This window comes from Chiloscyllium plagiosum, unplaced genomic scaffold, assembly GCF_037043375.1.
Source record: "Chiloscyllium plagiosum isolate Xiang-an unplaced genomic scaffold, Cpla_swu_hap1 HiC_scaffold_13, whole genome shotgun sequence".
Classification (NCBI taxonomy): Eukaryota; Metazoa; Chordata; class Chondrichthyes; order Orectolobiformes; family Hemiscylliidae; genus Chiloscyllium; species Chiloscyllium plagiosum.
This window is the reverse complement of record NW_028270151.1, coordinates 9,148,168-9,173,471: the sequence shown is the minus strand read 5'-3', so window position 1 is coordinate 9,173,471 and position 25,304 is coordinate 9,148,168. Positions and strand designations below refer to the sequence as shown.

Here is a 25,304-nt window from a genome sequence, read left to right as displayed (position 1 = left end):
ATATGCTACCTATTTAGTGCACAGTTTCATTAAATTTATTGTTGTTATCAAATGAAGTGTTGCAAAAAATAAACCAGTGAATTGGTGAAATATGTTCTTTTATGTTTACAATTTGTTGATGTTCTGGTGCTTCCTGTGACAGATATTGCATTTGGATATAAAGCAAATTGATACAATCATCTGCAGCTGAGATCAGTGCAAACTGTGCTTTATGTGGGTAGGATATTGAACTGTTGACCATGTAGTATTAACATGCTTCTCCTTTTGATTATTTTTCTCTCATGAAGAATGCAAAGAGTTCTCTAGAACCTTGCATCATGCCAAAAAAATGTGCAACACTTGGGTTTTGGAAATGATCTCATCTTTGTAATTAGATATTGCGTTTCAATTTCATTTGTGATTTCTGCTCCCCCACTCTGCCCAGAGTTTGATTGAATGGACGTAAAGTCAACAGCATGCAGGTAAGAATGAGGTGTGCTGGATTTAATGACCATCAACTGAATCATTGTAAATGTGTCAGACGTTGCCTGACCATTGCTGAAAAGATGACTTTGATGTTCTTTTATGGAATTGAGGTCAATATTACCCCCCTCGGTTCTTTCATTTCCAAAATGACAGTGAGATGGAAGCTGCATATTTTCATCCACTTCAGAGTCTTGTCATCTGCAGTACCCTTCTACTCAGAGGAATAAGACTCTGAGAAATAAATAACAACTGTCAACAATGTTGTACAGTCCATGGATAGAAAGTGCGACTACGTCAGTTATGGGATGTCTACCCTGGGAAGTTTACCCAACAGAAACAGGCAGGTCTAAACAAACCGCATCTGAAATTTAACCCTGCAATCTCCTGCAAATTTAACCCTGCAATCTCCTGCTGTGCAGGTGGGTGGAAGTTGTATTAATTTGTTATCCAGATGAAATAAATTGAATGTATGTGCAGACAAAAGATATGTATAACAGTTTTTAATGTAATGGGATATTCTGGATTCTCTGTGCTTTTAGATTTTAATATTTTCATCTTGCTTTTAAGAAAGATACCAATTTTTAAAAAAATATTTATCTGGCTTAAGTTGCTCTTAAGGTGTTGGTAATATGGTTGTTTTAGTTTACACTTGGCTTCTGTTTTCTGTGACAAAAAGACCATTCAAAAGTTCATAACCTAGTCACTTTTAAAAATGAATTGTGATTTACACCTGAGCTTTATTTTATTGTCTAATTATTGTGCCACTGTTACTTTTTAGAATTGTTTTAAAACAAGTTAAGTAACATTGTTTATTTCCAAGTATTCGAACAGGAGTTTTCTGTATAAAGGCAATACCCCAGAAACTAGTTCCCTCAAGTGTTCAGAGTTTGTTTTACGTGAAATTACACCTAGTGCACAAATAATTATTTCCTATACATTAAATAATATTTGGTGCGCAACACTGGCTGGGCATTCTCAGCAAGCACCAGCCTTTTCTTAAACATTACATCAAACCTCACAATCGATGGAGTAATGAAGTTCTTTATAAAAGACCAAATATCTTAACATCTTACCTGGTCTACATCATTCCCCCCTCCCCCCGCCCGAGAAGTGGTTTGTAATGCAACCTTGGGAGATGTCAGAGTGCGACTGCAGTCTCTTAGAAGTCTGTTGATCAAACTTGCAAAGATGTTAAGTTGTCTGGGAAATGATCAGAAAATAAAAGGAATCTTTCCCGCGAGACACTCTCATTGAGACAAAGCTGTATGATGCATCTCTTTGCACAGAAGGTGATCACCAACTTAATAAATTGGCAGAAATTTATGTGAAATGATGTGGCAATGGCAGAACAGTATTGTCACCACGAGACTATTAATCCAGAGAGTCGAGAGGGTGGTGCTGGAAAAACACAGCAGGTCAGGCAGCATCCGAGGAGCAGGAAAATCGATGTTTTGGGCAAAAGCCCTTCATCAGGAATGAGAACCAGGTAACGTCCTATGGGTGCACCATGACAGAGGGTGCAACTTGAATTCTGTAACAATCTGGAAAGAAGAGTCTAACGATGACCATTGTCCATCTGGCTCACTAATGTCCTTTAAGGAAGAAATCTGACCTTACCCGATATGGCCTACATGTGACTCCAGACGCACAACCAATGTGGTTAACTCTCAAAAGATCTCTGGGCAATTAGGAGTGGCAATAAATACTGTGACGTCCATGGCCCATAAACGAATAATTAGAAAACACTGATTCAAGCAATCGTGCCAAGGTTTGTTTATGTATGTGTTTGTCATCACAGTAATTTCAAGTAGTAATTTTTATAATTTTAATATACAGGGCATTTTCATGTATGTTACGAATCTGCGTGAATTTGGACGGCTCCTTTCAACTGAAAATTATAATGCCTCACGTGTGCACGGTGATCTGTGGGAAATATTTTCCAACCCATTGGTGAGTATTAGCAATTTGTTGACCAGGTTTTGAATTTGAAATGCACATATCAAAGCCCATTGTTAAGTGATGTTTTTCATGTAACTCTTTGTTAATATCCATGCTTACTTCTCTTCCGTTAGCCAACTATGCTTTACTGTAAATATACATAAGAACTCAGAGCAGGAGTAGGCGACTCAGCCCCTCAAGCCTGCTCCCCCATTTAATACGATCATGGCTTAACTTATCTCGGCCTCAACTCCATTTTCCTGCACGCTCTCCATAACCCTCCAACTCATTACTAATTAAAAATATGTTCATTTTCTCCTCAAATTTACTTAATGTCCTGAATCCACTGCACTCTAAGGTAGTGAATTTCACAAAGTCACAGCCTTTTGAGAGAGGTGGATTTCTCCTCATCTCTGTTTTTAAATGTGCTACCTCCTATCCTAAAACGATGGAAAAATAAACTTCAAAGTCAAAATTTCCAAAAGTGTGAAGATGTAATTTTTTCAGTAATATGAGATGATATTACAGTCAAAATTACAAAATGACATTTATAACATCTGTGTTTTACAAACATTACCTCTATATATCATATATCATGTGTAATAAGACAATAAGTAAGCTTGATACATTCTGTATTAATCAAGTGACATTGAGAACAGAGCCTGAACAATTTAGAGTGAAAGGTACATTAATGCCTTGCAGTAGTCCTTTTTGATCAAAGTTCCAACATACAACTGTTTACCTTAAATCGTGGTTTGGGTAGTTGATTATTTACTGTTTATAAATCATGCTGCAATTGTGGAATCTTCCTGCATCGTCTAATGACAGTCTTCTGAAGAAATTGAGATTGTTATGAGATTAGATTCCTTTGGTGCCTTATACTTTTCTAAGGTAGGAATGATCAATGATAATGGATGTTTTGTCATTCGCAATAATTCTCCAGGCTGTTTATCCACAGTATTATGTGTGACAGACTAAGCAATAGTTCGATGAATTTATTTTATCTTTTGCCATACAGACACATTGAGATCTAGAATGCACGTCTCTTGTATTACAAAAAGTCGGAAATATCATATTGCAGAATCATGCTCATTGCCACTATCTATAGGATAGGAGCATTTAAGAATCAAGGTTTAGTATGCAAATAAAATCTATATTTTACTCATTGCTCAACACATTTTTCGCTCCTGTTTTTCTGATCAGCTGACTAAAAGACATTTGCTTTGCTGTAATCTAATGATATTTATGATAAAGTATGAGACGTGTTTTATGGTTCAGTGGGGTTTTTTTGTTGACTATTGTAAATTTTATACACTTAAATAAATGCTGCAATCTGCCAGCCAGCTGTGAATGAAAGGGATAAGGTGGTGACAAAATGAAAGGGAAGCGTGCATCATGTTAACAGCTAAGCTTTCAGAACAAACAAGAGAAACATTCACTGCAATGATCATCATCCAGTAGATGAAAGTCAATGGGTAATGTGGTGACCATAGTTACATTTTTTAATGAAATAGAATCCGGTAATTGTCGTTGTGAAAAAGAGAAAATAGTTTTAACATATGTATTACACTAGGGATGCTGATTTAAGGCAATTGACAAAATAAGCAAGGGGAGATTCCTTTTATGTTGCACATTCTTATCATCTAGAATGTACTGCTTGGAAGTGTAGTGAAAGCAGATTCAATAGATGGTTTCAAAAGAAAATTGAATAAACACGTAAAGGGGAGAAAATTGCAAGGTGTTGGCATAGGGGCAGGACTAATTTGAAAGTGGACACAGCTGTAATGTGTTGAAAGCCAGTCTTCTGTGTTGTAAGACTTTTGATCACGGAGCTACTGACAAACTATGAAAGGATATTTCTGAGGGGAACATTGGAAACTTGGGCTCCTTGCCTGATGTCTGCATTTTAAATATGGTGTAGAACACATATGCAATGTCACACAACAGAATCCTGAGGATATATATAGGTCATGGTATCAACAGTATGGTAGCTATGTGGAGACATTGACTCTCTGATAGGAAAGAGAGTGATGGTCAATCAATATTTTCCGGGCTGCTGGGAGGCATCAGTGGAGTTCCCGAGGGAGATCCCTCTTGTTAATGATCTGGATCTTGGTGTGCACGGGACAGTTTCCAAGTTTGCAGTTGGTACTGAATGTGAAACAATTAAAAACTGAGAAACGGACAGTGTAGAACTCCACAAGGATATTGACAGGTTGGTGGAGTGGACAGAAGGGTGGCAGATGAGGTTCATTGCAGAGACCCATAGGGATGATGTTGTGAAACTTGGAAGGGTTCAGAAAAGATTTACAAGGATGTTGCCAGGATTGGAGGGTTTGAGCTATAGGGAGAGGCTGAACAGGTTGGGGCTGTTTTCCCTGGAGCGTCGGAGGCTGACGGGTGACCTTATAGAGGTTTATAAAATCATGAGGGGTATGGATAGGGTGAAGAGACAAGTTCTTTTTCCCACGGTAGGGGAGTCCAAAACTGGAGGGCAGGGGTTGAAGATGAGAGGGAAAAGATCTGCAGAGGACTTGAGGAGCAACTTTTCTCATGCAGAGGGTGGTGCGTGTATGGAATGAGCTGCCAGAGGATGTGGTGGTGGTTGGTACAATTATAACATTGAAAAGGCACCTGGATGGATACGTGAATACGAAGAGCTTCAAAAGATATGGACCAAATACTGGCAAATGGAACTTGATTTATTTAGGAATCTGGTCAGCATGGACAAGTTGGACCAAAGGGTCTGTTTCTGTGCTGTACATCTCTGCTTCTGTGTGACTTAAACTGTGAGGTGATGCACTTTGGTCGGAAGAACATTGAAAGACGATTAAAAAGGGGTGTAATTCTAAAGGGGGAGCAGGAGCAGAGAGACTGAATGTCTCTGTGCACAGATCATCGAAGGTAACAAGACAGGTAGAGAGACCAGTTAATAAAGTGTAGAGTGTTGTCAATTTTATTCATGGGGTAATAGAGTATAAGAACATGTCCAGTGATATTGAATTCCTCCAAGGCATTTTTTAGAGTATTGGAGCTTGGAGTATTCTGTATAGTTGTAGGCCTGCCACATTGTAGGAAAGATGTGAATGTATTGGTGAGAGTGCAGAATCAGTTTGCAAGAATGGTTTTGGGAATGAGAAACTTCAGTGATGAGAGCAGATTGAATAAGTTGAGACTGTTCTCCTTGGAGAGAGGAGACTGAGAGGGGATTTGATAGAGACTTTCAAAATCATGAGTGGGTTGGATAGAATAGATAGGAAGAAGCTGTTCCTGCTGCTAAAAAAAGAACAAGAGGGAATAGATTTAAAGTAATGTGCAAAACATGCAGAGGGCAACGTGAGAAAAATGTGTGAAGTGGTTTATTTCGACTATAACTTGTACATGTCATGAACTTGCCCTTCATTTTAGGAAAATATTTCTTTATTTCTCTCTTTTTTTTTGTGGTACTGGTTGTAATTTACAGTAATCACTTTTTAATGGAAACAGTCTTGGTTTGATGCACTGCATTTAATCAGCCTTTGAGGGAGTGCAGAACAGAGGAAAGACGTCTTAATAATGAGAGAATGGGAAGACCAGATAAGAAGCTGTAATGTTAAAATTTGTGGGATCCGCAACCAATTAATTCGCTGCCCTATGGGGTCTTGCTGGGAGAGAGAAATTGTGAGAAGCAATTCATTTTAAAATACTCTAGTTTCATGCCACACATTATATTTTATTTGCATGCATGTTTTGAGACCGATATTGAATCCTTTGGGAAATATGTTTCTAATGCAAAACATTGACTTGCATTTATATACCTGGAAGTGTAGTGCATATCAAAAAGGAAACATTAATTGCATTTGACGCTATGGGTACCTTATCCACCTCACCTAGAGTATTGTGGAATGTGAATAATTCAAATGTCTGTGTCCTGGAGACACCCAGATGACACTTTCTCCTCACCAATAATCATCTGTGAGTTTCCAAGAATGAGGAGGGGATCTCATGGAAATCTGTCAAATTCTAAGAGTACAAGACAAGGTAAATGCAGGAAGGATATTCCCAATGAACAGGGCATCAAGATTCAGGGGTCAAATTCTAAGGATTGAGATGGGGAGAAATGTCTTCACCCATTGATAAAAATCATACAACACCAGGTTATAGTCCAATAGATTTATTTGGATGTACTAGCTCTCAGAGCACTGCTCCTTCATCAGAGAGGCAGAATTTTTAGCAAAAGATCACAGTGTTATGCAATTGAAATGATATGTTGAACAAACCTAGATTCTATTGCTATAAATTCTGTGTCTTATGATCCTGCCCCACTAGTTACCTGATGAAGGAGTGGCGCTCCAAAAGCCAGTAGTGTACTTCCAATTAAACCTATTGGACTATAACCTGGTGTTGTGTGATTTTTAACATTGTCCACCCCAGTCCAACAACGGCTTCTCCACATAATGTTCACCCAGAGAGTGGTGAGCCAGTGGAACTCTCTGCCATAGAAAGCCATTGAGGCCAAAGCATTAATTGCTTTCAGGAAAGAGTTAGGTATACTTTTTGGAGTTAAAGCAATAAAGGGAATGGGGAAGCAGAAAGAGGGGTGGAGTTCAATGATCAACCATTTTTAAAAAATCTTTTGTGGAATGTGGGTGTTGCTGGCTGGGACGTCATTTATTGTGCATCCCTAGTTACCCTTGAGAAGGTGGTGGTGAGCTTGCCTTCTTGAACTGCTATAGTCCACCCTGATCATATTGAATGGTGAAGCAGGCTTGAAGGGCTGAATGGCCTATTCCTGCTCTTATTCTCGAGGTTTCTGATGTGTTTCCTAAGCAGGGACTGGATCCTACTTTCTCTCATTTTTTTAAAAATCAACCTGCTGGACATGTCAGACACACCTCTGTGACAGGTGGGATTTGGAACTTCCAGCCCAGAGGTAGTGGCTTTACCACTGAACCACAGGCTTGCAAACAATGTTTCGTAATGCACATGGGATATCCAGATGTTATAATTGAGTTCAGACTGTAAACGTGGGCAAGAAAGGTGCTGTGAAATCCCTGCAGACATGAGCCATCGAGATGTACAGCACAGAAACAGGCTCTTTGGACTCCACAGAAGTCTGGACAGCACAGAAACAGAAACATGGACTCCAATGTGTTCATGCCAACCAGATATCCAAAATCAATCTAGTCTTATTTGCAAGCGTTTGGCCCATATCTCTCTAAACCCTTCCTATTCATGTGCCCACCCAAATACCCATCCATGCCGACCAGATATCCCAACCCAATCTAGTCCCACCTGCCAGCACCCGGCCCATATCCCTCTAAATGCTTCCTATTCATATACCCATCCAAATGCCTTTTAAATGTTGCATTTGTACCAGCCTTCACCACTTACTCTGGCAGCTCATTCCATACATGTACCACCCTCTGTGTGAAACAGTGGCCCCTTAAGGCCCTTTTAAATCTTTCCCCTCTCACCCTAAACCTATGCCCTCTAGTTTTGGACTCCCCCACCCTGGGGAAAGGACTTATATGCCCGTATGATTTTATAAACCTCTGTAAGGTCACCTTTCAGCTTCCGACCCTTCAGGGTCAAGTCCAAAAGAAGTTAGAAAGAAAGAACTGTTTCTCATTCTTATTTTGGGAGGGTGTGGTGGTGTAGAGGGAGAGCATAGATACTTCATGCCCACAAAGAAAACTAGTACCACCCAAGTCCCAAATTAATCCCTCCACCCAAGATATGGTTTCCTTCATTCTTGGTACATGGGCATGACTGGCAAAGCTGCGAGCAGGTTGGGTTTTCGAGTCAGGAGCGAGCTGGTTAGAGTAGATGTGGAGAAATTGTCCCCACTTGTATAAGGAACAGGAGGATATAAAGTTAAATTAATTGCAAATGAAGCAAGGATGAAGTGAGAAAATTCTTTTTGACACGGTGAATAATTATTTCTACTGCCTGGAAATGTGTGGCGACAGGTTCAATAGCGGCATTCAAGAAGGCATTAGATGGTTATTTGGTGTATAGGGATATGGGAGAAAGGCAGATCCAGCACTGGTTCCATGGGCTGAATGACCTTCTGCACTGTACCAATACTGTGATCCAGATCACCTGCCTGTATAATAAACTGTGATGTTGCATGGCAGGTCTGACTGAACTTAAAGCGTATTGGTGCCACTTTGCAGATACACACTCATTTTGTCTGCTGTGTAACTCTGCCTCTTCAAGCCATGGGCTGACTTCATCTTTTGCTGTAACCTCCAGACTATCACAGTTTTATGTTTTGCAGGATTGGAGGGATAAATACATTCATCCAAGCTACACAGAAATATTCACGGGGAATGTGGTTGAAGAGGTATGTAGTGGTTTGCTGAGAGTAATCAAAGCACTTGTCCACTCATTTATTTGCTAGTCCTTACAGATAATCATTGAGAACCGTTTCAGTAGCTGCTGTTGTAATTATCTCTGAAGCACATGGTCCTCTCAGCAGCATACTAAATATTACAGGCACATGCACAACCCATCTTTTTATCTACAGAGCACACTATAAAGGTTTTCCAAGGGGGTCAGTCAGCTCAGTAGGCTGGACAGCTGGTTTGTGAAGGCCCCACCCCTTCTCAACTCCTCTCCTTATCTGAGGCACGGTCACCCTTACGTTAAAACATCATCAGTTATCTGTCTATCTCTGTCTTATGAGAGAGCAGTCGTGCTGTTCAGTGGCAACTTTACCTTTATAAATGTTTTCCATTGTGATGCTCAACTCCTCATAAATTATAACCCTGTTATCTAAACATTCCTGTGAATCACTTCTCATGGTTTAGTGTCTCATATCCATTGTTAGAATTCGATTTTATTGTCACATGTACTCAAGTACAAAATACAGGAATACAGTATAATATGTACAATGTCATCACACATGATACCATCTACCTAAGTACAAACCTTATTTAGTAAAATAGATTAGGTACAAACACAGAGAAATAAAGAGAAAAGCTAGAAGTTCTACATTATAGTTCTTCATAGTATAAGTTAGGAAGATAAAGAAATAAAGTTAAAAGATAAATGTTGTGCTGCAATTAAAATCTTATGGCTAGGATTGAACACCACACTGCTCCTGATGCATGGCTGGATTGCGTGGTTTAAAATCCCGTACACTGCGTAATTCAAAAGATTTTGGACGCACAGTCTCATTATCCATGTTTCCAAAAAGTAGCAGGACAACCGAAATGAAACATTTCACCTCACAAATCCATTAATTTTCACTATAACCCTGTAGCATAGCTGGTGCTAATTTACAGTATCAGTTAAATATTCAGTAAAGGGAAATGTGCATGATTAGGGGGTGGTGTTGGATGGCTTGGGAAGAGGCAAGAGTAAAGCCTGTATTTATTAGGCAGATGAACTTGTGAATTCTGTGTCTGCCCCACAATGCCATAGATCTTAAAATGACATAACACTGTCCTTTCTATTATCTTACCATTGTCCAAGTTGTCTCATATGCTTCCAACCTCATCAGGATTTCAGTAAGGAAACTGAAACTGTTTTAGAATAACCTCCAAATATTACAGCAGTGTGTAAACAGCAAGGCCAACAGTAAGCTTAGATAGTAATTCATTCTCATAGAATCACAGAAATCAACAGCATTTGGTCCATTGAGTCTGTGTCAGTCAAAAATAGCCACCTAACTGTTCTAATCCCTCTTTCCAGCACTTGGCCCTTAACCTTGTATGTCATTATCAGAAGTCACATGACACCAGGTTATAGTCCAACCAGGAGAAAGTGAGGTCTGCAGATGCTGGAGATCAGAGCTGGAAATGTGTTGCTGGAAAAGCGCAGCAGGTCAGGCAGCATCCAGGGAACAGGAGAATCGACGTTTCGGGCATAAGCCCTTCTTCAGGAATGGCCATTCCTGAAGAAGGGCTTATGCCCGAAACGTCGATTCTCCTGTTCCCTGGATGCTGCCTGACCTGCTGCGCTTTTCCAGCAACACATTTCCAGCTATAGTCCAACCAGTTTATTTGAAGTCACAAGCTTTCGGAGCGCTACTCCTTTTTCAGCCTTCATCTGATGAAGGAGCAGTGCTCCGAAGACTTGTGATTTCAAATATACCTATTGGATTAGAACCTGGTGTCATGTGACTTCTGACCCTGTCCACCCCAGTCCAGCACTGGCACCTCCACATCATTGTATGTCATTGTCATCGCAAATGGACATCTAAATACTTTCTAAATTTGCCTCTCCCAACCTAACATGCAGCAAGTTCCAGATTCCCCCCACCCTCTGGATGAAAATGTTTATTCTTACATCCTCTCTAGGCTTCTTGCTCCTTATCTTAAATCTATGACCCTTGAACTATTGGGTCCTCCACAAAGGGGAAATGTTTCTTCCTGTCTACCTTGCCCCAAGCCCCTCATCATTGTACACATCTCAATCATGTTCCACCCCCATCTCCTCTTGAAAGTCTGATTATAAAGTAATTGATTTCAAATCCAATGTAATTTTGATCCGTTCCTTAAAATTTTTAGCTTTCTCCATACAATGAGGAATACAACTGCAGCGATTTAATACAGACTTTTTCTTCGTTTGTGCCTGGTAGCCATGCCCAGATGTCTTCTGGTTCCCAATATTTTCGGAGACAACGTGTGATGAACTCGTGGCGGAAGTGGAAAACTATGGCGTTTGGTCTGGTGGGAAAAACGAGGTGAAATCTTGGATTTTTATGCCTTAGTTCCGTGGATCCGACACTTTCTCCTCTCTCAGCCTTACTTTGTTTACATGTTTTGTGACCCTCGTATCGGAGTAGACAAGTTTTGCTTCTAGTCTCTAACAACTGCATTTTAAAGACGTTTTCAATGTTTTATCTTTTCCTCATTTGCTACCTCTTTGAGTCTTGCTCACTTTAGATTAGATTAGATTAGATTAGATTAGATTAGATTAGATTAGATTACTTACAGTGTGGGAACAGGCCCTTCAGCCCAACAAGTCCACACCGCCCCGCCAAAGCGCAACCCACCCATACCCCTACATTTACCCCTTACCTAGCACTACAGGCAATTTAGCATGGCCAATTCACCTTTACAGTACAGTCACTAATTCACTTGAACACTGTATAGGGTTTTCGCCTTCAAAGTTCTTTCGTTACTCTGCATCTCTCTCCATCTTGAAGCCTAGCTCTTGCTTTTGTTCACAATATCATTTCATTTGACTGGGGGCCAAATTTTGTTTGAGTATAGACTCCTGTAAAGTGCAGATTGATACAGTCACAAAAACCAAGAATTTTTAACTCTAAAGTTGGTCAGGAACGCTAGACCATAGTGTGTTAACTTCTGCAACTGCTCTTTTAGCTTGTGTGAATCTAGAAGATGCCAGCCCAGTAACCCATCTGTTCTATCTTAGGATAAGCGTCTTGTTGGTGGATATGAGAATGTTCCTACTGATGACATTCACATGACCCAGGTTGGACTGGATCAGGTGTGGCTCCACTTCATTCGGGAGTATATTGCACCAGTGGCACTCAAGCTTTTCTCTGGCTATCACACCAAGGTATGACCCTTCTTGTTCTAGTTTTTAATGTTGAAAGATAAAAAAAATCCCATGTCCCGTCTTTTAGATTAGATTCCCTACAGTGTGGAAACAGGCCCTTCGGCCCAACCAGTCCACACTGACCCTCCAAAGAGTAACCCACCCAGAACCATTTCCCTCCTAACACTAACACTAGTGGGCAATTTAGCATGGCCAATTCACTTTTTTAAAAAAAAAAATCTCCAAGGCTTTACAAGTTGTTTATCTTCTCATAGACTACTCATTGCCTTTCCTCCAATCACTCTCTGTCAAAAAAAGCCAGGAGAAAAAACAAACCTCTTCAAGCCACAGTATCATCACACTGGGTGATCCCATTCCTCAAAAAACTATTCCTTCTCTTACAACTTTGCTAATCTGCTCCAGTTACTGGATCAATAATGATTGAGTGAGTGTGGTCAAGCTCTCACTTGACCTGCGCATCATTGGATTGTGGGAGGAAACCGGAGGAAAGCCACACAGACATGGGGAGACTATGCAAACTCCTCACAGACAGTCGCCCGAGGCTGGAATCGAACCTGGGACCCTGGTGCTGTGAGGCAGCAGTGCTAACCACTGAGCCACCATGCTGCCCTAAGTTGCTCATCAGTTGCACTAAGCATCATGGAAATCTTGCCACTTTAGCCTTCCTGTCACGCAAAGAACTCTTGAGCTGAGGTGATTGAAATAAAATGGTCCCTTGGGTTTGTACATGTTCTTCAATGTGATTTCTTACCAACTTCCTATCGTTTAGTCAGGTATTAATTCATGTTTGACATGATATATAACTTGAGTCACTCTTGACTGGTGATGTTTTGTCATTCCAAATGATAAGTCAAATCTGGCAGCTTTAATGCTCATTCAGAAATCCCATCAGAGCTTAACATGCTGGAACAGGGGAATCTGCAATAACTGATCACAATCCAAATTTGATTTCCAAAAATCACAGAAATGTCACTGTTTGTTCAGTGGTATTTAAAGGTGTTGATCATACCTGGTATTATGGACCACACCAGACCCCTTCAAAATATTTTCAGAAGGTAGCCTCCATCCTAACTTTATCTTTATTTTAAGGGTAAAAGTAAAGTGTCTCAGATGCAATGTGACGGGTCAAACTCCTTAATGTTAAGCAACAGTCAATTTATTTTAAATACTGTAGGTATTATACCACAAAAGAAAGAAGAACTTAGAATAATTTAACTCTATTAGAAAACTAAACTGAATAATGGATACAGTAACTATTGCTAATTATAACAATAATTAATAACTATACTGTTCCAGTATAGTAACATCTCATAAACAAACCTCTTGGCAAAAGGCAAATTCAGAAAACAGATTTTGTCTCGCGTTGAATCCAACAGCCCAGGAAGAAAACTTGCAGCTTTTGGCTGTAACCAAGAGCAGGGTGGGGTAGGGGGGTGGGTGGGGGGCGGAATCTTCCATTTCTTTAAGACCCCAACAGTAACTGCTGAAAGCTAACCAAAAATCCATGATTAGATTAGATTCCTTACAGTATGGAAACAGGTCTTTTGACCCAACAAGTCCACACTGACCCTCCGAAGAGTAACCCACCCAGACCCATTTCTGTACCCTATATTTACCCCTGACTAATGCACCTAACATTATAGGCAATTTAGCATGGCCAATTCACCTGACCCGCATATCTTTGGATTGCGGGAGGAAACCTGCACACACATGTGGTGAATGTGCAAACTCCACACAGACAGTCGCCCGTGACAGGGATCCAACCTGGGTCCCTGGCGCTGTGAGGCTGCATTGTTAACCACTGAGCCACCATGCCACCCCAATCTGTGAGAGCTTGACCACACTCACTCAAGCTGGTTCTATTGTTCACCTTTTTAAAAAAAAAATCTCCAAGGCTTTACAAGTTGTTTATCTTCTCATAGACTACTCATTGCCTTTCCTCCAATCACTCTCTGTCAAAAAAAGCCAGGAGAAAAAACAAACCTCTTCAAGCCACAGTATCATCACACTGGGTGATCCCATTCCTCAAAAAACTATTCCTTCTCTTACAACTTTGCTAATCTGCTCCAGTTACTGGATCAATAATGACCCTGAGATTGACACTCTGTAATGATGCTTATTTAACAAGCTGGTACTGGCACTAATGGGCTGAATGGCTGCCTCGCACCTCAAAACATTTGAGATTTTAGTTGATATTAGTTTGTTTCTGAAGTAACTTTTTGAAATTACAAGTGATGTTGAATGTTTTGGTCATCAGACAATCTAGACTGCGTTCTTAATATTTAATGCATTAATGTCTGGGTTTTGATAGCCTTTTCAAATGTACTTTCATATTAATGAGCAAGATGAAGGTTATTAAAGTGTAGTCGATGAGTACACCAACATCACCACAGCATCCCAAACATGATTTCAATATTGTTGGTTTATTTTTGTTGCAGGGCTTTGCCATGCTGAACTTTGTTGTAAAGTATACACCAGAGAGACAGGCTTATCTAAGGCCTCACCATGATTCCTCCACGTTCACTATAAACATCGCCTTAAATAATAAAGGAATAGACTATCAGGTGGGTTGTACGTGTCCCTTGTACTACTTTGTTCTGTTTTGGGGAGGCGGTGGCCTAGTGGTATTATCATAGGACTGTTAATCCAGAGACCCAGGTAATGTTCCAGAGATCCAGGTTCAAATCCCACCATGGCAGAATGTGGAATTTGAATTCAGTAACTATAGGGAATTAAGAATCTAATGACTACTATGAATCCATTGCCAATTGCCTGTGTAACCCACCTGGTTCACGAATGTCCTTTAGGGAAGGAATCTGCCATCCTTACCTGGTCTGGCCTACATGTGACTCCAGACCCACAGCAATGTGGTTGACTCTCAACCGTCCTCTGGGCAATTAGGAATGAGCAATAAATGCTGGCCCGGCCAGTGACAACCTCACCCTGTTACAGAATAAAGAATAAATGTCAGTGTCTTCCCAATTTCACCTTCAGTTGTGTCCTTCCTTGAAAATGCATTTAAGATTTTACTTTTTACTCACAAGAAAATAGCCAGAGGAGGAAGTGCATTCAGGTTTTTAACTGATTATTCTGTTACTCCTTGAAAGAGATCTGGGAACTTTGTGAGTTGTAACATTTGTTAGCCCTGGGTTTCCTCTTTCATTCATGGCTCCTCTACCTCGGTTATTGCCCACCATCTTCCTCATCACTTAGCCCCCCCGTTCCTCGCCCCCTTCCCTCTCCACCCCTTCCCCCCTACCCCCACCCCCCTCTTACCGCACCCCCCCCCCTCACCGCCCCCCCCCCCACCTCACCGCCCTACCCCCACCCCCCCACCTCACCGCCCCCCACCCTCCCCTGAACATACACCAACTCCCTGCCATCTTAATTTCCAGAGGCCATAATCTTTTGGACAGTGTGCGCTTGTCGAGGAGGTGCTGGCCTAGTTTTATTTGGACTGTTAATCCAGGTTCGAATCCCTCTATGGCAGATGGTATTTAAATTCAATAAAAAATTAGACTTAAGGGTCTATTGATGACCATGAAACTGTTTCCCAATTGTGGGAAAAACCGATCTGGTTTATTAATGTCCTTACTTGGCCTCGCCTACATGTGACTTATGACCTAGAGCAATGTGGTTGACTCTTAACTGCTTTCTGGGCAATTGGGAATGGATGATAAATGCTGATAACTCATATCCCATGATTGACTTATGTATGTAGAAAAATGATTCTTCAGAACACATTTTCATTCTGACACTAGCCCATTGTGGGGCGGAATGCCGAAATGAGTCACAGGACGCCCAGGTCCAATTCCAGCATCAAAGAGTTTCTTGTTTTCCACCAAGGAAGAGAGAGCGCCTCTGGACTGTCCATGGACTTGCCCTTGAACAAAGGGAAACGTGCACCATTTTATACAGTTGGTTTCAACCCACCTTAGCTGTTGCAAACCAATCATATTCTTAATTGGTTCCATACACATCCAATCAGATTAATCATGTGCCTACATGATCAGTTCATGTACAGCTCAGATATCCCATGATCTTGTGATGTTTACCAGACCCCTTTATCACCTGTCCCTAGGCCTTCACAATACATCCTAGTCAACCACATTCCTGTCCCAGTTATTCAGTACTCCCCTGTTAATTGCAAGGGGGTTTCCTACTATTTGTGTTAGACTGAACGTCCATAGGAATGCAGTCAAGTCCCTTAAAGCCTGTTTATTTAAAGGTGCATTTTGTATGTGCAACATTTGGCTGTGATTACCTGGGTCTCTGAATTGAGGTGGGTCAGACCCTTCCTTTCAGTAACAGAAGTTGAACCAGCCTAGAATGGAGGCTTCCATCAGCTTTTCTCAAGGCCGTTCCTCATCAAATTATCTGGAAAGAAGCAGCTGCTGCATTTTGACTTCTGATTTAAACAGGATTCTTTTGACCCTTGAGGGCTATCTTAATCTTGTTACCTTGCATGCACTCCTTTTATGAAATGCTTTAATTGCTCTTGCTTATAGTTTGCCATCAAGCACTAGGCTATAGAAGCTGCTGTTGTCAGCTAAAAATGGTCCCCAGCTATTTTATGTCAAACTGTGAACCATTTTCAGCTATTATATGCTGCTTCCGACCATAGGTAACGCTAACACCTACCTTTGTGTTCCTTGTATGGAATCTGATGGCCAAATAATAACATGAAGGAAGGATATTATTAAGCTGGAGAGGGTTCAGAAGGCACTTACCAGGATGTTGCCAGGAATGGAAGGTGTGAGTTATAAAGAAAGGCTGGGATGTTTTTCACTGGAGCATAGGAGGCTGAGAGGTGACCTTATGGAGGTTTATAAAATCATGAGAGGTATGAACAGAGTCATTATAGTTGTCGTCCCCCGAGGATGGGGGATTTCAAGACTGGGGGCACGTTTTTAAGGTCAGAGGAGAGAGATTTTAAAAAGACTTGAGAGGAATTTTGTTTTTACACGGAGGGTGGTTTATGTGTGGAATGAGCTTCATGAGGAAGTGGTGGAGCTGGGTGTAATTTACAGCATTTAAAAGACATTTTGATAGACATTAATAGGAAAGATTTAGAGGGATCTGGGCCAGGAGCAAGCAGGTGAGATTAATTTAGTTTGGGATTATGTTCGGTATGGATTGGTTGAAGGTCTGTTTGTTAAGACCTGAAACATCCAAGTGTTTTGTTTACTTAGGAACAGCTACATTGTTCTGCGTTATGTTCCAATTTGTCTAAATCACCTTGAGAGTGCGCTCCAGAACAGAATATGCTCACAATCGAGGGACTGCCTAAAGGATAATTCAGAACGCACTGGCTAAGTAAAAAAACAAAATTTCCTGAGAAGGGAAATGTTATAATTTGACAACATTATACTGACATTAACCTTTTAAGGCCTTTCACTAGGTGTGTGTCACAGACTTTGGGCACCAGTTGAGGGAGATAACAGAGGTGCGAGTACTTGAAGAGAGAACTTTGAAAGCAGGAAGAAACTGGATTAAAACGATGGTGTCTTTTCCCTATTAGGGTTGTGCTGGTGAATCGAGCAGGGGTGCTTAGTGCTCCTTTTGGGTGGATTTTCCAGTACTGGCTCCAGAAGGCGCAGCCTGTAAAGGGAGAGGAGGCGGGAAGAGATGGGGGTGGGGTGGGGAGCGAGGGGGAAAACAATGACAGCTGATCATTCGATCATTGTCAAGTGTTGAGTTTGCAAAATGCCGCAGGGGAAATAACATAAATAAATGAATTAATAAATAAGTAAAGCATGTAAGACAGCACCTTTCACTTTACCTTGGTACATTTGACAGTAAATCAAGTCAAAACTTGCACCAGCTGAATTTTTCTAGTGTTTATTTTAAAATTCCGATCCCCAACAATCTTTTGCTATTGTCAAAATGAAGGCCTCACTTTAAGGAAAAACATATTCAGGTTTATTGTGTCAATGCATTATCAAGTCCAGTCATGGTCCAAATGTCTTGATTAAATTTCATTATAAGACTTGTTACTGCATGGTTAGAAAGATTTTCATCTTGTCTGTTGTTTTGATTTGATTTTTCCCTGCACCGTCCATGGTCCCAGATGACAGCTCACATTAAAGTAACCGAGCTGAACCCCTTAATGAGATATGCATCATCATTATTGTAAAATCTGGTTATAGTCAATCAGACTCGCCTCATTTCACATTGCTATTTGAGAGAGATTTTAGCTCTGTTTCCATTCCGACAGAGGACCTACCATGTAGGGTGATACCTGACACAATCTGATTTATAATCCTGTTTTCAGTGATACCACTTACATTATTACAAGTTTCAAATCTGCCTCAGACATTCTTTCAGATGGTGTGATTGTGGTCACCACTGAAGGACATCTGAACATTCTATGTGACTGTACTAGCCTGGTGCCAAACATTTAGTTCTACAGCAGCATAGTCAAGAAGGTGAAATAATAGCAACCCCCCCCCCCCCCCCCCACTGTGTAATGTGAACTGGACATTGTGTTTTTAAGGCCTGGTTTCTCTTCCGTCTTTGCAAAATCAGTTTTTCCAGAACCAGGGGTCACCCTCTAAGAATATGACACAAAGCATTTTGAACTGAGCTGAAGAGAAATGTCTTCATCCAGAGATTGGGGAGCCTGTGGAATTCTCTGCCGCAAAAAGCAATTGAGGCCAAAACGTTGAATGATTTCCGGAAGGATTTAGACGTAATTTTTCAGGCTAAAGGGATCAAAGGGTATGGGCAGAAATCAGGAACAGGGGACAGAGTTAGATGGTCTGACAGCATCATATGGCTTGAAGATCCTATTTTTTATGTTGAATTGAATTGAATTTATTGTCACGTGTACCGAGTCACAGTGAAAAACTTTGTCTAGCGAGCAATACAGACAGATCACAGAGTTCAGTAGCATAGATAAATAAATAATAGGTAAACAGCGGCAAAAACAAAAACACAGGTACAGGTGAATGCTAAGAATTTGAGAGTCCATTCAGTATTCTAAGAACAGGAGGGTAGAAAATGTTTTGAAACCGGCTGATGCGAGTGTTCAGACTTCTGTACCTTCTCCCCGATGGTAGAGGTTGTAGAAAAACACTGCCAGGGTGGGATGGATCTTTGAGAATGCTGGCGGCCTTTCCTTGACAGTGGGCCTGGTAGATGGATTCTATAGATGGGAGGGTGGCCTTTGTGATTGTCCGGGCTGAGTTCAGACTCTGTAACTGTCTCCGATCTTGAATGGTACAGTTACCATACCAGGTAGTGATACATCCAGACAGAATGCTCTTGATGGTGCACTATGTTTCTAAAAGACAGACTGATTAATATGCTGAGAGAAACCAAGATGAAAATTCTTAAGCTGTTTTATTTTGCAGGGAGAAATTGACAATTAAAAGCAACAAGCAAAGCAACTTTCAATTATCTCCTGTCTTCTTCTCTCCTCAAAGCAAAAGAAACGGAGCGTAAAACAAGACCATATTACCTGACATAGTTATTATGAGCGTATTTTCCTTACTAGCCAATTCATAATGCAAAACCTGTGCCATTAGTTACTAGGTGAAGGTGAGGACTGCAGATGATGGAGATTAGAGTCGAGAGTGTGGTGCTGGAAAAGCACAGCCGGTCAGGCAGCATCTGAGGAGCAGAAGAGTCGATATCTTGATGAAGAGCTTATGCTTGAAACGTCGTTTCTCCTGCTCCTCGGATGCTGCCTGATCTGCTGTGCTTTTCCAGTATCACACTCTCAACTGATCTCCAGCATCTGCAGTCCTCACTTTCTCCTAGGTATTTTTGGAATATTACATGCAATTCTGGTCTCCTTTCTATCGGAAGGATGTTGTGAAACTTGAAAGGGTTCAGAAAAGATTTACAAGGATGTTGCCAGGGTTGGAGGATTTGAGCTACAGGGAGAGGCTGAACAGGCTGGGGCTGTTTTCCCTGGAACGTCGGAGGCTGAGGGGTGACCTTATGGATAGGTAAATAGACAAAGTCTTTTCCCTGGGGTGGGGGAGTCCAGAACTGGAGGGCATAGGTTTAGGGTGCGAGGGGAAAGATCTAAAAAGGATCTAATGGGCTACGTTTTCATGCAGAGGGTGTTGCTTGAATGGAATGAATGAGCTGCCAGGGGATGTGGTGGAGGCTGGTACAATGACAGCACTTAAAAGGCACCTGGATGGATACATGGATTTAGATGGATATGGGCCAAGTGCTGGCAAATGGGACAAGGTTAGGTTGGGATATCTGGTCGGCATGGATGAGTTGGACCAAAGGGTCTGGTTCCATGCTGTACTTCTCTATGACTCTATTTTTTAAGGGAAGGTTATGTTTGATAAGTTTGATCAGTTTTATTTTTGAGGTAGCAATTGGGAATGTTGATGAGGTAATACAGTTCTAGTCACCAAATGATAGGAAGAATGTGATTACACTAGATGATGAGAAGACATTCACCGTGATGCTGCCTGGCCTAGACCAATTCTGCGACTAGGACAAAGTGAGGACTGCAGATGCTGGAGAGTCAGAGTGAAAGGTGTGATGCTGGAAAAGTACAGCAGGTCAGGCAGGATCCGAGGCACAGGAGAGTTCACGTTTCGGGCATAGGCCCTTCATTAGGAATGTGGAGGGGTAACAGGGCTCTGAGATAAAAAGGGGGTGGGCCTTGGGGAGAAGGTAGCTGGTGGGGGTAAAAGTGATAGGTCGGAGGGGAGGGTGGAGTGGATAGGTGGGAAGGAAGGTGGACAGGTAGGACAGTTCAAGAGGGCGTTGCTGAGTTGGAGGGTTGGGTCTGGGATGAGGTGGGGGAAGGGGAGATTTGGAAACTGGCGAAATCGATGTTGATGATCAGAGTGGTGCTGGAAAAGCACAGCAGGTCAGGCAGCATCCGAGGAGCAGGAGAATCAACGTTTCGAGCATAAACTCTTCATCAGGAATGAGAGGGGTGGTCCAAGGGGGCTGAGGGATAAATGGGAGGGGGTGGAGCTGGAGGGAAGGTAGCTGGGATTGTGATAGGTTATTAATAGGATAAACAGACATAATGGACCAAAGAGTCTCTCTTCGTGCTGTTAGAAACTCTGACTCTAAACTCTATGATATCAACTGACAGGGCAAGTGGGCAAATCAGTGCCAATTGGTATTCACCGCAGAAATGTATGAGGTAATGCACTTATTGAAGGTGAACAAGGTCGGGGGATTAATGAACAACCGGACCCTGGAAAGTTCTGAAAATCAGAGGGATCTTGCTTTGCGTATGTAGAGATCCTTGAGGCAGCTGGGCAGATAGATAAGGTGGTTCAGGAGGCTTATTGGATACTTTATTAGCTGAGGTGCAGAACGTCCGAGTAGGGAAATTATGCAGGAACTGTGTAAAACGTTGGTTAGGCCACAATGGAGAACTGAGCGAGGTTCTGGAAGGATGCAATTATGTTGGAGAGGATACAGCTGAGATTTACCATGACTCTGTCTGAGCATGACGGCGAGAGCTATAAGGGAAGGTTAGGCTGGGATTGTTTTCCTCAGAACAGCAAACATCGCGAAGGTACCTCCTCGAGGTGGTGCCTATTATGAGGGGCATAGACAAGGTGGATAGGAAGATACTTTTTTTGCCATTAGTAGAGTGATCAATAAACACTTGTCCAACATCAGTAATGATCCAAAACAATCATAACTTAGGTGTTAGCATCAAAAGCCATCAAGTTCACACAGCAAAGGGCATCCCACACCGACTCTGTAACACTGCATTTCCCATGGCTAACCCACATAATCTATACATCCCTGAACACTACGGGCAATTTAGCATGACCAATCCACCTGGCCTGCACATCTTTGGATTGTGGGAGGAAACTGGAGCAACCGGAGGAAAACCATGCAGACACGGGGAGAATGTGCAAACTCCACACAGACAGTCGGGGGAGGGTGGAATCAAACCTAGGTTCCTAGAGCTGTGAGGTAGCAGTGCTAACCTCTGAGCCACCGGATAGCCCAAGGTTTTAATTATGTATCTTGCTACAAAAAACAGAATAAAACAAAAAACTCAGAGTTTTGAGCAGACCTCTTAAATGTTAATGTTGATTGATCTCTCGCGCTCTCGCTCTCTCTCTCTCTCTCTCCGGCTGTAATACTGCATTCTGCACTCTGTTCTGCCACCCTGGAGCACTTTGTATGGTACAATCTGCCTCAAGAGTGTGTGAAACCACACTTTTCACTGTATGTTGGTACGTGACAACAATAAATCAATCAATCAGCCATCATTGGCCAGCTTCTAATTCCCATTTTGTCCTGGTTTGGTTTTGAAAACCAAAAGAATTATGGATGCTGTAAATCAGAAACAAGAACAGAAGTTGCTGGAAGAGCTCAGCAGGTCTGGCAGCAGCTGTGGAGAGAAATTAGAGTTAACGTTTTGGGTGCAGTGACTGTTCCTCAGAGCTGCTGTGCTTTTCCAGTAATTTCTGTTTTTGTTTCTGGTTTAGTTTTGACTGCAATAGGATCAAAGTTGATCTTCATAGTTATTCTTCACCATTAAGGATTTATTTCTGTGATGGATAGATCGTAGAACCCTTCAGTGTGGAAACAGGCCCCACAAGTCCACACCAACCCTCCAAAGAGTTATCCATTCAGACCCCTTCCCCTACCCTACTACTCTACATTTTACCCTTACTAATGCACCTACCCTTCACATCCCTGAATACTCTGAGCAATTTACCATGGGAAATTCGCCTGACCTGCATATCTTTGGATTGTGGGAGGAAACCAGAGCACCTGGAGGAAACCCACACAGACACGGGGAGAACGTGCAAACTCCATACAGACAGTCGCCTGAGGCTGGAATCGAACCAGGTCCCTGGTGCTGAGGCAGCAGTGCTAACCACTGAGCCACCATGCCGCCCCGAAATAGATTTCATGTACTATATCCACTGCAGAAATTGTCACATTTTGCTGCCAATGTAAAACAATCAAAGAAGTTGAAGAATGTCATAGCAAGTTTTGAGAAGATTTGTAGCTCAGGTTGAGGTTCTGGATGTAGGTTTGCTCGCTTGAGCTGGAATGATACATCTGGGAATGAACCTTCCAGCTCAGCGAGCAATCCTACATCCTGAAGAATGTCATGTTTTGCCTTTGAGAGAGTGTGTGTATATGACATTTAACACGTGATCAGGTGGTAAGCAGTCATCAGCACTGTGCAATGGAATACATTTGAGGTATTTAAAAATGTAGAAAGTTTACATTGTTTTCTCATTCCAGGGTGGAGGTTGCAAATTCCATCGATATAACTGTGCTGTCGAGTCCCCCAGGAAAGGCTGGAGTTTTATGCATCCAGGAAGACTAACTCATCTTCACGAAGGGCTTCCAACTACAAATGGAACGCGATACATTGCTGTGTCTTTTGTTGATCCATAGACCTTTAATGTCCTTGCATTTGCGTGAACACTCAAAATATGATTAAGAGGCTTGACTTCCTGAACACCCAATTCCTCAATCCATGATGTAATGGGATAGAAATCTGTCTCGGACGGTGAGGCAGAGTGGCTGATACTGGATTAGCTGCTCACTATGCAGGGGCTGAGTTCTGTTGAGCTAAGTATCTCATGTCCTGAGTAATACAGGCTGCTGATCCAATATTGCTCACTTTCGCTCTTTCACTGGAGATGAATTTCTACCCCAAAATATTAGAAACAAATGCTGAACCTGCCTTGCGATTGAAAAATTTATCATTTTTAAAAATCACATTTCTATTAAACTTAATTGATTTATAGAGTCATAAGTCTTACAGGCGTACATCATGGAAACAGACCCTTCGATCCAACCTGTCCATGCTGACCAGATATCCCAACCCAATCTAGTCCCACCTGCCAGCACCCGGCCCATATTCCTCTAAACGCTTCCCAGTCATATACCCATCCAAATGCCTTTTAAATGTTGCATTTGTACCAGCCTCCACCACTTCCTCTGGCAGCTCATTCCATACACATACCACCCTCTGCGTGAAAAAGTTGCCCCTTAGGTCTGTTTTATATCTTTCCCCTCTCACCCTAAACTATGCCCTCTAGTTCTGGACTCCCCAACCCCAGGGAAAAAACTTTGTCTATTTACCCTATCCATGCCCTTCATAATTTTGTTAACCTCTATAAGGTCACCCCTCAGCCTCCGATGCTCCAGGGAATACAGCCCCAGCGTCTTTAGCCTAGGTATTTTGGATTTAAAGGAAGTGAGAAGAGGTAGCAGGCAAAAATGTTCCATCATGACAATTAAGAAACTGCCTTTCGCTATTGAATAGTTACCATTTCAGTCCTTCTGAAGCCCAGTGATACTGAGTGGTATTACCTCATGTTAAACAAGTACAGGGGACAGTCCTCCTGATAAGCATACAGTTAGTCTGCTTACAGACCAAACTGGAGTGTTTTTTGTTTTTTACACCCTAGTTTATATAGTCTGTTAAAAACAACTACACTTGTACATGAGAAATGCAACAAGTGAGTGAAGCTTTCAGTATTTACTTATAAAGCAGGAACTATGTGCTATTCAGGAGTAATAGGTCAGTCCCTTAGTGCCATGATCAGAGATGCAGATTGACCTAAATCAAATATCAATCTGCATAGGATTGCTCTTATGTAGAGCAAGTTGCTCACAATGACTATGCGCTCTCAGAAGAGATGAATGCCTGAAAATGAACTGCTTCCCGAGTTCATTTTAGTTGCTTTAATTGTCTTTCTCGTCTCAAAACCTACTTTGTTTTTTTTTGAAATCAAAAAAAACTTTGCACAGCGGGTTTAATGTCACCAAACTGAAATGCTGTTTGTAAAAGGTGGTCCAGTGCCCCATGTATTGTACAAAGGATTTCTTTTGGTCTTGCTTGTTTACTGTGCACACAACTCAAATGTTGCTGTTCGAAGAATTAAATCTCTGGGCAGTTTATATTCTGTCGTAGTGTTAGACCAGTGATACTTAACCAGCCCAAGTATCCTCAGTGAAACTACAAAAACACACAACAGTGGCCACAGTACAGTGTACTGTGCACAACCTGCCTGTGGAGGGCAAAGTTAACTTATTCTGCCAAGTGTTCTAAAATTTAAATAAAAATAATATGATGAAAATTATATTTGGTGTTTATTTGTTGATGAATTGAAACCATTCGAGCATAAAGTGCTTGTGCACCTATTGTTGCCAAATATAATGAAGGCTGTAAAAGGTACAGAAAATGAGTGATTAGTTTGAAAATTTTGCATGTTGTCAGTATCATGCTTTTAATTCATGGGAATACAGTATTTTTTAAAAATTGAAGCCTTAACTATTTGATTAATTTAGTTAAGGAGAAGTTACATTAGAAACTTGATGGGATTTACGTGTTATTTAATTTCTGCGATGGAATTTCAGTCTAACCCTAATTGAAGTGTCTATGGTTCTCCAGAGCAGGC

The 25,304-nt window shown here is 41.5% G+C and overlaps 1 protein-coding gene across 4 annotated transcripts in view; it reads left to right on the top strand.

Moving 5' to 3' along the window:
- Window positions 1-24,986, top strand: part of plod2 (procollagen-lysine, 2-oxoglutarate 5-dioxygenase 2) — a 175,385-nt gene extending 150,399 nt beyond the window's left edge. For 2 of the 4 annotated variants that reach the window (XM_087993323.1, XM_087993321.1), the window contains 6 exons: window positions 2,302-2,415; window positions 8,666-8,731; window positions 10,973-11,077; window positions 11,773-11,919; window positions 14,358-14,483; window positions 23,134-24,986. In XM_087993323.1, coding sequence (XP_087849449.1) covers window positions 2,302-2,415; window positions 8,666-8,731; window positions 10,973-11,077; window positions 11,773-11,919; window positions 14,358-14,483; window positions 23,134-23,289 — 714 coding nt within the window. In that variant the 3' untranslated portion in view covers window positions 23,290-24,986. Of the gene's footprint in view, window positions 1-2,301; window positions 2,416-8,650; window positions 8,732-10,972; window positions 11,078-11,772; window positions 11,920-14,357; window positions 14,484-23,133 lie in introns of all 4 variants that reach the window. The other 2 variants (XM_087993322.1, XM_087993320.1) reach the window with 1 other exon arrangement.
- Window positions 24,987-25,304: the final 318 nt, after the last annotated feature.